The 14,250-nt window shown below is 47.4% G+C and overlaps 1 protein-coding gene across 8 annotated transcripts; it reads left to right on the top strand.

The window, feature by feature from the left end:
• On the top strand, positions 1-3,037 carry LOC147903315 (pentatricopeptide repeat-containing protein At3g02330, mitochondrial-like). 8 transcript variants are annotated; one of them, XM_087373077.1, is made up of 5 exons: positions 93-171; positions 365-499; positions 993-1,496; positions 1,770-2,312; positions 2,406-3,037. In XM_087373077.1, the coding sequence occupies exons 2-5, from the start codon at positions 433-435 to the stop codon at positions 2,894-2,896; spliced, it is 1,605 nt and encodes a 534-aa protein (XP_087229203.1). In that variant the 5' UTR covers positions 93-171; positions 365-432; the 3' UTR covers positions 2,897-3,037. The 8 variants fall into 8 exon arrangements, with proteins under 8 accessions (XP_087229206.1, XP_087229205.1, XP_087229201.1 ...); XM_087373080.1 differs by lacking the exon at positions 365-499 and having other exon boundaries at positions 1-171; positions 1,362-1,496; XM_087373079.1 differs by lacking the exon at positions 365-499 and having other exon boundaries at positions 1-171; positions 1,302-1,496.
• The last annotated feature ends 11,213 nt before the right edge of the window (positions 3,038-14,250 follow it).

The following is a 14,250-nucleotide window of genomic DNA, read 5'->3' as shown; positions in this document are numbered from 1 at the left end:
GCAGGCCAAACACGCCTTTTGAATGTATTTAACTCTTTTCCATAATCCCAATGCAGCAACATGGTAGAGACGTATTTACAGGCCCTGTAATGCTTGCCGATGGGTGGTTTTTACTAGCAAGCTGTAGATCCGGCACCAGGCTTCGCCCCACGTCCTTGAAACCGATACCTGGTAGGTAACCTATGAAAAATCATTTCACTACGTAGGTGCTGCCACCGATTAAGCCTCATTTGGTGGGCTAATCATTGCATTGTGTGGCAGCAGCCACGTCTGGATTTGTTTTTCTACATATGAAAAAGTTAAATCGACATACTATGCATTTGAAATCCCTTTGGCATGATGTTTAGTTTTTGGTGGGTAGCAGGCCGTTAGTGATATGCCTTAGAGATTTTTTCGCGGCAGCCACTTTCGGATTTGATTTTCATCGGATTCATGGGGCTGGAGCCTCGTGTGCGCCTAAAAAAGCTGAAGCATGTTCAATCTGTTTCTCCTAAGACACGTAATTATCCGTTTTCGCACCGTTGAAAGAGGACTTGAGTTGTCTCTTCCAAATTCTCGTGAATTAAATGTTGCAAAGGTTGGGTTTTCCGTCAGTTAGTCCAGGGCTAGGTTGGCTTCTGTCAAGAAGAGATTCGCTGATTATTTATCTACTTTAAAGCCTGGATATTGTGAGCAATTAGAGATTGGGCCTTCTTCTAGATTATGTAGGTCGATGAGACATGAAAGTTCTTTGGGATCTATTGATAATTTTAGGAAGTTATGCATGGAGGGTCGTCTTGATGAGGCCCTAAAGGCTGTGGATGATTTCGAGCACGGACGAGCCCTTATTTCCACCAGCATATTATACAGTCTTTTGCAGGCTTGCATCAACAAGAAAGACCTGAAAGCAGGCAAAGAGGTGCACTGCTTAGTGAAAAAATGTCAATTGGAGTCCAATGCCTTTCTGGGGAGCCACCTAATCCGTTTGTTTGATATGTGTGGGTGTTTGTCAGAATCCAAGCAAGTTTTTAACAGAGTTCTCGAACCAAATGTGTTTGCATGGAGTGCTATTATTTCAGCACATGCCAAAGTTGGGGAAGGCGAGGGGGCAATAGAGTTATATCACCAAATGGTACAATCAAGTGTGAAACCAGACAAACATGTTTTCATTGCTGTTCTGAAAGCCTGTGCCAGTGTGTTAGCCCTAAGACAGGGAAAACTTATCCATTTCCACATCATTGAAAGTGGTATCGAGTTTGATATGTTTCTCACCAGCACCCTCATCGACTTGTATGCTAAATGTGGAAGGATTGAGGATGCAGATAGAGTATTTGATGGGCTACAATATAGAGACGTTGTCCTGTGGAATGCCATGATTACAGGACATGCTCAACATGGCCATGGTGACAAGGCTCTTGGTCTTTACAGACAAATGCAACAGGAGGGCATACTGCCAAATAATGTGACTTTTGTCAGCATTCTCAAAGTGTGTTCTAGCAGTGTGCTACCGGATCAAGGTGAGATAATTCATGCTTGCGTTCTTGAAAGTGGCTTTGGGTTAGAGTTAATGGTTGGAAATACTCTTATTCATATGTATGCCAAGTGTGGGAGTCTTGAGAATGCACGTAGGGTCTTTGATGAATCCTTGAAGCGGGATGTTGTGACTTGGAATGCAATGATTGCTGGCTATGCCCAGAATGGGCTTTGTCAAGAGGCTTTCTTACTTTTTCAGAAAATGCAACAGGGAGGTGTAGGGCCAAACAACGTGACGTGGAATGCAATGATTGCAGGATACGTGAAGAATGGGCATTGTCAAGAGGCTTTCTTACTATTGCAGAGAATGCAACAAGAAAGCATGGAACCAGATATTGTGACATTTAATGCAATGATTGCAGGGCTTGCCCAGCATGATCATGGTGAGGATGCTTTCCATCTTTTTGAGCAAATGCAAAAGGCAGGCTTAGTACCAGACAAAGTCACATACATCAGCAGTTTGAAAGCATGCTCCAATCTAGCAGCCCTGGGTCATGGCAAACAAATTCATGCTCACATCATTGGGAGTGGTTTGGAGTGTGATATGTTTGTTGCGAGTGCCATAATTGACATGTATGCAAAGTGTGGGAAACTGGATTGTGCATGTGCAGTTTTTAACAAAATGAAGAGGCAAAATGTGGTGACATGGAGCACCATGATTGCAGGATATGCCCAGCATGGCAATTGTAAGTTGGCCTTGCAATGCTTTGAGAACATGCAACGAGAAGGGTTGAAACCAAACAAAGTCACATTTGTTAGTATTATTTCTGCATGCAGTCACATGGGCCTAGTGGATGAAGGTAATCGTCATTTTGCATTGATGCGCGAATACCATGGTATTGAACCAACATTTGAACACTATAACTGCATGGTTGATCTTCTTGGTGGTGCAGGATACTTACTTGAGGCAGAGCAACTGCTTTGTACGATACCATTCCAGGCCAACATTGTGGGATGGACAAGTTTGCTTAGTCACTGCAGAAAACATGGGAATGTGAAGATTGGAAGGCAATGTTTTGATCAGCTTGTCACAATGGATAGTAGGCATGCTTCTTGGTACATAATAATGTCAAAACTTTTTTCTGATGCCGGCATGTCGGAAGATGCAAAACAAATGTTAGCACTGCAAAATGCTGCAGTTGCACAGAAGGCGCCAGGGAAGGCCTTTATTGAGATTGACAATAAGGCTCATGATTTCATTGTCGGAGACAGAAGCCACCCACGAAGTGAGGAAATTTACGCAAAACTAAAGCACATAGATGGGAAGATGAGAGAACAAGGGTATGTGCCACATTTAGATTTGATGATACAGAAATGTTGCAGAGAACCTGCTAAGCAAAGTTTCTTGGGTGATAATGCTGAGGTAACTAGCTTTACGACATAACTACATAAAAAGTGAAGCTAGATGAAGCAGTGATAGTTACAACGCACCAAAATCATGTTAAAGAGTGAAAGGTGCGAAGTTGCAGTGTCAAATCATTCTGCATTTATGATTTGAAGGATGGGCTTGCATGGTTTATTTGTTATGTAGTCCCCCCCACAGAACACCCCCCCCCCCCCTACCCCACCTTACTATCTATATATGGTTTTCACTAGCGATCGACCTCTGGCAGAGCCACAGGGGGTTGTTTTGAGTTTGTGGTATGGCTGTGTTGTGTAGGGGATGGCTGTTCTGTCTGTCAACTGAGAATTGAAACAACATTCACTTTCATAATCATACAAAGCTTAGAACATATAGGGTAAAGAGAATAGAATACAGAAACGACGACACACATTGGGTGCGAATGAGGATTACCCCTTGCCAGAGCTAAGCACCTAGCATATTTCTATATTCCAATAGTACTGGTTTTCTGAATACAATAGAACTCTGGTCGGAATCAGAAGTAGTTTCTAGGAAGAAACTAACCAAAATATGGCTCCTTTATCAATAGGAGGATATAATACAATGGAATAAGGAAGTAGAACCATAATTACTAGGGAATGCCATTCCAGCTTCTGGAACAGGGGAATGTCTATTCTGGGAATTCAAGGTGTCCTGGAATGTCCGGAACGTTCATTGGGTCCGAAACTTGAGGAAATGCCGTTTTGGCGTTCACAAAACGCATTCTGAGTTCGGGGTTTTGGGTCAGGCACTAGGGGAAGGGGATAAAATTGCTGAAATGGCACTGTTTGTTGTCACTCCAGCCTATTGGACCCTCCTCTCTGCCCTCTCTCAGTCCACCCTTACTTCTCTCAGCTCTTCGTCTTAGTTGTCCCCCCTCCTCTCTCAGTCCACCCTTACTCCTCTCAGCTCCTTCTCTTAGTGGTACCCCCCTCCTCTCAGCCTCTTCCCTCCTCTTAAACCCCTCTTTCCTCCTCTTACTGCTCAGCCCCCTCCTCTCAGCTGAGACTGAGAGCTCTCTTCTCTCAGCCCCCTCCTCTCAGCCCCTCTCAGACTCCCCCTTGCTTTGAAGTTTGCATACTGCAGCAAATTTCACAGCCCTTTTGCAGCTCCCTACCCTCTCTCTTCCTCTCTTTCATCATCTCTTTCGATGGCTCCTCCACATGGCATTGAGACAAAGCCAAGAAAGATGACAACAACAACAACAAAAAAAAGCAAACGACACAACTGAAACTGGAGGATGTGAACACACGTTACAACCGAAGTGGACTCGGGGTAGACAGCAAAGCAAAGGCAGGACCAGCCTCAGCCTCTTCAGCCTCTATCTCTGCCTCGACCTCAGCTCTTGCTACAGTTTCAGTTTCAGTTTCAGTTCCAGCCTCAGCTCCCTCTATCTCTATCTCTATCTCTACTTCGACTTCAGCCCCGGCTTCAGGCTCAGCTCCAGTTCCAGTCTCAGCTTGCTCTACATCTACGATCAGTGACATACTTATGCCCATGGTGCCGGTTGTTCCCTTCCCCTCCTCTCCTGTTACAGCCCTCGCACCACTTATGACCCCTACTTCGGAGGTGTCATACACTGTTCCGCATTACGCTTCACTCTCCCCTCTCCCTCTCAGTCAGCCCACACTCCCACACTCTGTTGGGACTGCCTCATCCATTCCACTGTCATCTCCGTTCCTCACCCAGTTCACCCAGTCACCGTCCAGTTTCCGGACTCAGTCCCACACTTTCATGCCTCAGTCATCACAGTTTCAGCTTGGACTTGGGTGGGCTGATACACTAGAGGCCTGTGAGAACCTGCTCATGGAGATACATAGTTTCCGTGAGTGTGAGATAGAGCTTTCTCGCTTCACACGAGAGCAGGTTTGCTTCTACCAGGACCAGAGCTGCATCATACAGGAGCAGGCTAGGGCCATTCGGGAGCAGGCTGGTCTCATTCAGGGACTCAGACAAGATATCATGCAGCTCCGACAGGACGTCACAACCACACACTGTCCCAGGGAGTACCCTGGTGTTCGAGGCACAGATTGCGAGCATGCAATTTGCTATTCAAGAGACATCTAGATGGGTTGACGTGGCTAAACGGGAACCCGCAAGGGTAACCGTTTTGGCTACCCTCATGGAGTAGCAGTAGAGAGCCAGTAAGGCTCTCAACATCAGAGTACGTGGGATCCCACGCACTGAGGCTACACCGATGGCAGATGCGGCTGCGTTCGTGACCGCTACCCTGGGTGTGACTGAGCACAGGATAGAGAGGGCATGGCGGGTGGGGAGAGATCCCAACCAAGAGCAACCCTTGACCATACGGTTCCATGACACTCAAGCACGACTTTCAGCTCTAGGATGTAGGTCAGTCCTTCGAGCTCAGCCAGTGATCTCTATGGATGAGGACCTCACACCTCTACAAGTTGAGGAGAGGCGCTCCTTGCTACAGCAGCGGGATCAGGCTGAAAAGGAGGGGAAGTGGATAGTGGTACGAGAGGGACGACTTCTTACAGGTCCCCGTAGGGCACGTGCCCCCCCCCCTACATAGGGAAGCGGGGTTTGTGAGACTCATCCTGCACCATTTGGAACTGTAATGGTACCTTATGGTCAGAACCAGGGAAGTTCTCGGAATCCTATACAGGTCACGACATAGTCTTTTATACAGAGACACATCAGAGTCGAGAGCGTCCTCTTCCAGTAGTCAGCGGATATACATGGGAGTCTGCCTATAGAGATGAGACGAGGGGTACAGGAGGAGTTCGAGGCTCAGGCGGAGTTGCAGTCCTTTTCAGATCCACACTTCTTGGGACCATTTCAGTAGAGCAGAGAGATACATATTTCAGATTTCTTTGGATCCGGATTCGGCACATGGACAGCCGGGATCTGTTTGTCGCAGTTTGCTACTTCCCTCCTGAGACCTCCCACTTTGACAGAGATATTTGAGGTGATGATGAGACATCCCCATTTGCTGCTCTTTATCAGTACATCATTCACTTCTCTAGCCGCGGAGAAGTCCTCCTAGTAGGGGACTTCAATGCGAGGACAAGGGCCCGTCAAGTATCACTTCTTGACTTCAGAGATGATTCTACTCTACTGTCAGATATTGACCTTGAGGAGGCAGGTATTTTGGCTGACAGACGAGGTTAATTCTCATCTTATGGATAGGTCCTATTAGACCGTGGCAGGATACATGATCTCATTATCTATAATGGTCTTGACATATGGCCCGCTTCAGGTGGTTTCAGATGCTTTCCACATGGGGGGGGCTCTAGCGTTGTTGATTACTTATGGGATCCTTTGCCTTCACATCTTGCATCATTGACTTCACTGTAGCACCTCTCCCCTCGGGGGCTGATCATACATACCTTTTCTTTAGCATCTCTACCCCCCTTCGCACAGCACCTTCCATCCCCCTCAGTTCTTACTCCACCTACCACGATATATGCTTTGATCGAGATCACTCACCGTCTTACTCCGGCCGTCTGTACATACTTCTCGCTTATATTGACTTCATACTCCTTTTAGAGGATTGTGCTGCCCTTGTCACCTGCTCACTACACGAGGTTGCCATTCACGCTTTCCCCCACACCACCCGCTCCACCCGTCCATCCCTTGGGACTGTACCTTGTAATAGTTAATACGATGATGAGTGTAAGGCTTTACGCTTTCCCCCACTCCACCTGCTCCACCCCCTAGGACCGTACCATGTAATAGTTGATACGATGATGAGTATAAGGCTTTACGCCGTCAGCTCAGATTCGAAACAAAAAACAGTCTTCCGGGCGCACTAGATATGCTACGCGAGTACCGTAGACTGGTACGGAGGAAGAAACTAGACTTCGTTTATCGGAACGAGGAGGAGCTACTGAACATTTTGTTTAGTAACAACTCTAAGGACTTCTGGCGGAGATTTCTAGAAGGATGGTCTCCTCCGCCACTCACTGACACTCAGATCTGGTTTGATTATGCACGCACACTTTATGACATCCCAAATCAGCCAGTCCCTAATCTCTCACACATGCCTCGTCCCATAGCTTGCACCCTCTTCACTAGAGGAGGGGTAAAGGATGCCGTAATGAAACTTCATAATGGCCGAGCGAAGGATTATGAGGGGTTATGCACTGAGTTCATTGCATATGGGATTAACATCCTAGCCCCGATCTTAGCAAAGCTTTTTAATTAAGCTGTTTGTTCGGGGTTTCCACACACTTGGACCATTAACACTATCTCAATCATCCACAAGGCAGGGGATCCCATGAGGCCGGAGAACTACAAGACCATTATGATTGGACATGTCATGTCCAAGATTTATGCATCAGTACTTGACTCCGAGGTTAGCAGATTTGTAGAGTGTTGAGGACTTAGAGCAGTAGGACAGGCTGGATTCTGGCGTGATCATGGAACCATGGACCACATTCTCAAGCTCAAATGTATCATCGAGGAGGCGATGGCACGGAAGCAGAGGGTTTACTGTTGCTTTGTGGATTTCCGCAAGGCATTTGACACGGTTCCGAGAGCCCGCCTCATACGGTGCCTACCGGACTTGGGTTATGACCAGGAGATTATTTGGGCTGTCATGGCACTTTACGAGAGAGTTTCATGCAGAGTTCGTGCAGGATCTGGATGGACAGACGAGATCATGAGCACCATCGGGGTCAAACAAGGTTGTCCTTTGTTGCCTATATTGTTTGGCCTCTACATTGACGAGCTTGAGACAATGATGCAGACACAAGGGGGTGTAGGTTGCTCTCTTGCGGGCATGTGATCCAGATATTGATCTACGCAGATGACGTGGCTCTCTTGTCTTCCTCGGCAGAGGGGCTCCAGAAACACCTAGACGCACTACAGTCCCTTTGTGAGTCTCATGATTTGAAGGTCAACCTGGGTAAAACCAAGGTCATGATCTTCAATACATCTCGAGCCATCATGCGTCAGGAGCAGTTCACATTTGAGGGGTCACCTGTTGAGATAGTTTCATCATACACTACCGAGATGGATCAGCGTTCAGAAGCCTTTACACCCACTGCTCGACCTTCCTCCTTCTCCAGTCATCTTCCTTCTTCATTCATTCCCAATTTTGGTGAAGGTGGAAAGCTCGATGGGACGAACTATCCAATCTGGAAAGTCAAGATCCGAAGCCATCTGTTGGCACGGAAGCTGTGGAAGATAGTGATTGGGACTGAGGAGAAGCCGGAGGACATTGTGGTTCTATTTGAAGTAGATGCGGATGAACTCAGTGCATGGGAAGAGAGGGATGCTCAAGCCTTAGCAATGCTAATCGGCACGACAGCAGATGCTGTGATCCCTCATATCCAGTTGGCAGAGATGTCTTCAGAGGTGTGGGCCATACTGAAGGAGCTGTATGAAACCGACAATACAGCCCGTATCATTACTCTTCAGCATCAACTTTATAATCTTGATATGAACGAGGGTGATAGTGTGCATGACCATCTGACAAAGGTGAAAGTCGTGTGGGACCAGCTCGCAGCGGTTGGTCAGAAGGTGGACTCGAGCCAGTTGGCGTTGCTCACACTCCACAAGTTGCCACGGAGTTTGAAAAGTTTTGTGACTGGTCAACGGACTAAGCCAATCACCTTTGAGGAGCTTGGCCCACTCCTGCTTCAGGAGGAGGCTCGAGAGAAACTCTTTACGCAAACTGACTAGAAGGCATTAGTGGCCAAAGACAAACTTGGAAAAGGCAAGTCAAAGGAGTTCAAGAAGTCAGAGGACGTTGACCGAAAGAAGAAAATGAAGTGCTTTTACTGTGAAAAGCTTGGCCACTCCGCCAAAGAATGCCGAAAGAAGAAGGCGGATCAGAAGCGAAAGAGAGAAGCTAGGATCAAAGAAGAGCCTAAGAATGATTTTGCCAATGTGACGACAAGACAATTGTTTTTAATTAGTGAACATTGTTCAGCGTATGCAGTCAGTGAAGGCAAAGAGGGTTGGTATGTTGACAGCGGAGCTTCTAAGCACGTCTAATAGAAAGACTTGGTTCAAAACCATGGAAAGTACACACCCGGATTCCAAAGTTTCTGTCGGGGATAGCCGGACATGTCGTGTGAAGGGCATTGGTAGCATTCCTTTCATTACGACCTCGGGAGAGGAGAAGGATATCTCTGGAGTACTTTATGTACCCAACCTTTGCAAGAACTTACTGTCTGTAAGTCAGAGGGACAAGAACAACATGTCAGTTCTCTTTGAAGACGGCAAGGTCACCGTGACATCCAAAGCAAATGGACAGATGGTGGCCCAAGGAGTTGAAGAAAACGGACTGTACCGCCTCAGTGCAATGTTGGTTCATGAAGACAACGGAAAGTCCAAACTTTGGCATGAGCGCTTCGGTCATGTCAGCTATGGAACCTTGGCTGAAATGTCAAAACTGAAGATGGTGGATGGACTTCCACCTATTACAGGCAATGATGGTGTCTGTAGGGCTTGTCTAGAAGGCAAGCAGCACAGGGACAAGTTCCCACAAGAGGCCTCGTTTCGGGCCAGCAAACCACTTGAGTTGGTTCATGCCGACCTTTGTGGCCCAATGTCTACAGCATCGTGGGCAGGATCTAGGTACTCACTTCTCTTTGTGGATGATTTTAGTAGAATGACTTGGGTGTATTGTTTGGCTAAAAAGTCATAGGCTTTCAAGAAGTTCAAGGACTGGAAGGCTAGAGTTGAAAAGGAGACAGGGGAGGATGTCAAGACGTTCCGTATAGACAGGGGGGGAGAATTCACCTCAAATGAGTTGAACACATTTTGTCGTAAGCATGGGATCAAGCGACAACTCACCATAGCACATACTTCTCAGCAAAACGGGGTAGCCGAGAGGAAGCATAGAACCACCACGGAGATAGGGCTTGCTATGCTCCGAGGGAGGAACCTTTCTAAAGCCTATTGGAGTGAAGCTATCAATACAGCCGTACACATTCTCAACAGGACCAAGACGAAGGCCGTCAAGGACAAGACTCCATATGAGGCATTTTATGGTAAGAAGCCCTCTATCACTCATCTTCGTATTTTTGGTTCTAATGTATGGGTGCATGTGCACAAGGAAGACAGGACCAAGCTTGATTCCCGGAGCAGAAAATATATCTTTGTTGGGTATAGCGAAGAATCCAAGGCCTATCGACTCTTCGACCCAGTAAAGAAGTAGATCCTTATCAGTTGGGATGTCGTCTTCGAGGAAAAGGAACCTGAACTTTAGGAGGAGCCTCAGATTAAGGAGGAGATTATTCAGCCCCCGAACCCACCCCGCCCCAGGTTGACCATCCAAGAGGTGGCGAAATCGGAAGTTGATGTTCCACAAGGTACTGAGGAAGAGCAGGATGTTCCAGAAGCAGTTTCAGTTCCTCCTCCTACTGAGAAGCAGAAGAGGTTGCCCCAATGGTACCTAAGAACATTGGAAGACTCTCGGGTCATCGAAATACCTAAGAGTAGCAGTTCTAGATTGCGACGGTCCCAACGTCTTTAGAAGACCCCATCCGTGAACTTTGCATTGATGGCTCAGCTTGAAGAGCCAAGGACCTTCGAGGAGGCGAAGGACAATCCAGAATGGCAGGCTGCCATGCAGGCAGAGATGGATGCTATCCTGAAGAACAATACCTGGGACTTAGTGGCCAGGCCCCCGTGACGGAAAGTCATCGGCACTAAGTGGGTATACAAACTTAAATACAAATCAGACGGCAGCTTGGATAAGTACAAAGCAAGGTTAGTGGTCAAAGGTTTTGCTCAAACTGAAGGCATGGATTTTGATGAAACTTTTGCTCCCACTGCTCGCATGGTTACTATCCGGACAATGATTGCCCTTGGTACCCAATTCCAGTGGCCTATTTTTTAAATGGATGTGAAGTCTGCATTCCTTAATGGAACCCTGGAGGAGGAGGAGGTATACGTAGAGCAGCCACCGGATTTTCAAGATCCAGGGTCCTCATTAAAGGTCTGCAGGTTGAAGAAGGCGTTATACGGGCTGAAACAGGCCCCCAAAGCTTGGTACCAAAGGATTGATGTATTCTTTCAGAACATAGGGCTAAGTCGGAGCCCTTCTGAGGCAAACCTCTACTTGTTCATTGAGAAGGGGCTGGTCGGTCATCTAAAGGGGCCTGGGTAGTGCCTATAAAAGGCCCACTTCTCCATTCACTCCAGCATCCAGTGCGAAACTGAAAGCCCCTCTCCAAGGCTGTGTTTTGCACTCAGATCTGGAGCAGTTTCTGAGAGAGAGTTCATCATTGTTTTCCAGCACCCTGCTGAGTTTTGTATTGCTCCCTTGGAGTTATTTTCTGCCCACCATTTGGTGGATGAATATACTCTCTCTCTCCGTCTATATTTCTGAGTGTGTGTTTGTTGCATTTGTGATCATCTATCTGAGTTGAGTGTGTGAGAGTTGGAGAGATCTTGGGTGGAGGATTGAGTGATTCATTCCCTCCTATTTTCTAACATCTCCCCTCCTATCACATGAGGTCAACCAGGTTATCCGTGAGGATCTACTACAGCTACACACATTTCGGACCTGGTTGGGACCGAGTGAACTTCCAGTGAAGCTTAGCTTCTACAGAGATCACTTCTTACATATCACAGCGGAGGGTCTCATTGACCCACCAAGATACACGCAGATTCACCTACCCCACTCGCTGAGGGTCTCTCTTGGGCAGTTCCGGGTCTCTTCACATAGATTTCGCATCGAGAGCGGTAGAGTAGAGCAACTACCTAGGGAGAGGAGCATATGCACAGTGTGTAACATGTAGGAGGTTGAGACAGAGGAGCATTTCATCTTCAGGTGTCCTGTTTACTATGAGATTCGAGGGCGTTTCCACTGCCTCTTCAGGGATAGCTATGGGATTTTGGCCCATTTGCTCTCCTACCCGGACCATCGGTGTTTGGCAAGTTTCATTCATGAGGCACTTAGACACCGCGAGAGGATACTCCGAGCACGAAGACAGGAGCAGACTTCTTCCTCGGCTGATCCCTCTCAGAGCTCTATCACGGAGTTCTTTCAGCTAGATCACATGGACCCCCACGAGATGAGGCCTCGACATGAGTGTGGCCCGAAGCTTGTGACCCGGCAGCTTAGACAGAGGGGTCGACACACAGATCACACTTGGGGACATCCCCTCCTTGTTTCGAGTCAGAGCCCGATCGAGGGGGGTCATAGTAGCCCTAGTCAGCCGCAGAGCTACGACCAGGAGACGTGCGAGGACCGCACCTTTGAGTGGTCGACAGTCATGCCTCCACTGCCTCATCCATCCTGATATCTTGCTGCCGCTGATGATGATGATGCTGAGATTGATATATAGTCGACCATGGACATGACTATGTTGTACTTAGGACTTAGTACTGCCATTCTGCATTTTTGCATTTTGCATTGGTATGGATACTCGTTTAGTAGCTCCACTACCACAGCTTGTTGTATCAGGATTCTCACAGTCTCATAGACCCATCGGTCTTCCGAAGACTTTAATAAACTTTCTTTCTTTCTTTCTTTCTCCTTAGTGGTTGGAGGTTGATTCCCTCATCAAGTACGGCATAGCAAAAGGAGGAACATGCGAGTGGAAATTTCACATTTTGAAAGCAACAAACAGTGGAGGCACAGACTCACTGGTTGGGAGTAAGGCCCTTCACTGTTAGTAGCATACCTCATACCTTTGAAGGAACTTGTAGGGAGGTTGGGCATTATTGGACCACGACTTGTGACTCTTGATCCTCGAGGTTGGGCATCTCTAGTCTTAGGTGCAGCTGGTTCTTCCATGTATGGTAGCACTCCTGATCTTGTTTTTGTATGTTTTTTTGCCTTCTTGTTTGGGAGTAGAGCTTAATCCACACATGCACATGTAGGGCTATCTCTTCACCAACCCTGCAAGCCATACAGGCTGGCCTTGTGTACTCATGGCATCCGGGGTGGGTAGATGCAACAATGGGCCATTTCTTTTGTGGAGCAGATGTATCCACAGTAGATGCTTGCAATCCTTCATTCATTGATATGGTGAAGGAGATTGTAGCCTAATACACTCCTCTCCCTCACGTGAGGCTCTACACACCACAATTTTGGAGCCAAAGAAATCTGCCATGGAGCCGGGTTTGAGTCCATCAAAGACATATGGTTGAGACGTGGTATTGCAGTGATGGGAGATGGATGAAGTGACACTAGGAGCCACTCTATTCAGGACATCATTGCATACTCTAGAGGGGCTGTCACAAGGGCGTGATTTCTAGTGCATGCATGTTGACCATACGGAGCTTTCGGTCGATATTGGTATGGAATCGTACGGCTGGTCGTACGATTCGTTCATTCACTGCAAGAGATGAAGGCTGTGCACGGATTTTTGTATGGACTCCCAAAGGTGGCACACGGTGCTTTTGGCTGTAGCTGAAGGTTCTCCTGTGGTTCTTGTGTCAAAGCTAATCCTTATGCCTAAATCTGCCGTACAGTTTGTACGGGCTTGTGAAGGGGCTGGTGTTGGCCTATTACTCAGCTCACGTGAGCTATTTGCAGAGGCTTTGGGCTGTGTGTATAGGCATTTGGGTCAAGGATGCTCGGTGCAAATAACTACGTGGCAATGTGAACAGAAAACTAGCAAGGAGTTATGCATTGGCTCGTGGAAGAGCTTGGGATGAACTCCGGGCTGGTAAAGGGTTCACACATGCTCTCTTGTGTCTGTCTATGAGCATTGGGCTGTGTTTTTGGAGAGACATGCTTGGCAAGATGGTTCACAATGAATGCTTGCAGAGGTTGTTCGTGCTTCTGAGCACCGTGGGTAGTTCAGTTATGCTTTCACCCATTGTTTGGGCATTCTAGTGAGTCAGTGGACACTTGTGATTGTCTGGGGAGCGTGTGGCCTTGTTTGGGCTGCTAGTAAACGCTCTCAGGTTAAATGCAGGTGTTTGCATTGTGAATGGATGCCAATGGTCACATGGGTGTGAGAGCAGAGCCCTACTAGGCTAATGCGTTGTAATATTGATGCCTACTGAGTGTGGGAAGAGCACTGAATTCGAGCCGGTTTGAATTTATTGTATATCCTATTTGCTGGCTTTGGCAAGTAGCATGTTCCGTGTGGGAATATGTTGTTGGTTTCTCTAGGAGATGGGTCACTTGCAGGCAGTGGTTGCTAGGCAGACGGCACATCTTTGATACAGCCTTGTTGCTGAGTAGGCAAGGGTCGGGAGTCCATGCTTGGAATGGGAAGTATCCCTGGAACCCCGAGAGGGATAGTACAGGTGTGATTGCCATAGTGTTTGCTGTATTGTGATGCTAGATCTCTTTTGGGAAACCGGTTATTGTATCAAGATATGTGCAACCCATAGGGTGAGAGACTATTGGTCATGGTAGTTCTGGACAGTGGAGAAAGCTTTGGTTTGCTTTCTTTCTCTATTTTGCCTCCTCA

The sequence above is a fragment of the Dipteris shenzhenensis genome, chromosome 3 (genome assembly GCF_047967505.1).
Source record: "Dipteris shenzhenensis isolate YYH24624 ecotype China chromosome 3, Dip_SZ_1.0, whole genome shotgun sequence".
NCBI classification, from domain to species: Eukaryota; Viridiplantae; Streptophyta; class Polypodiopsida; order Gleicheniales; family Dipteridaceae; genus Dipteris; species Dipteris shenzhenensis.
This window is presented reverse-complemented; position numbering and strand designations above follow the sequence as displayed.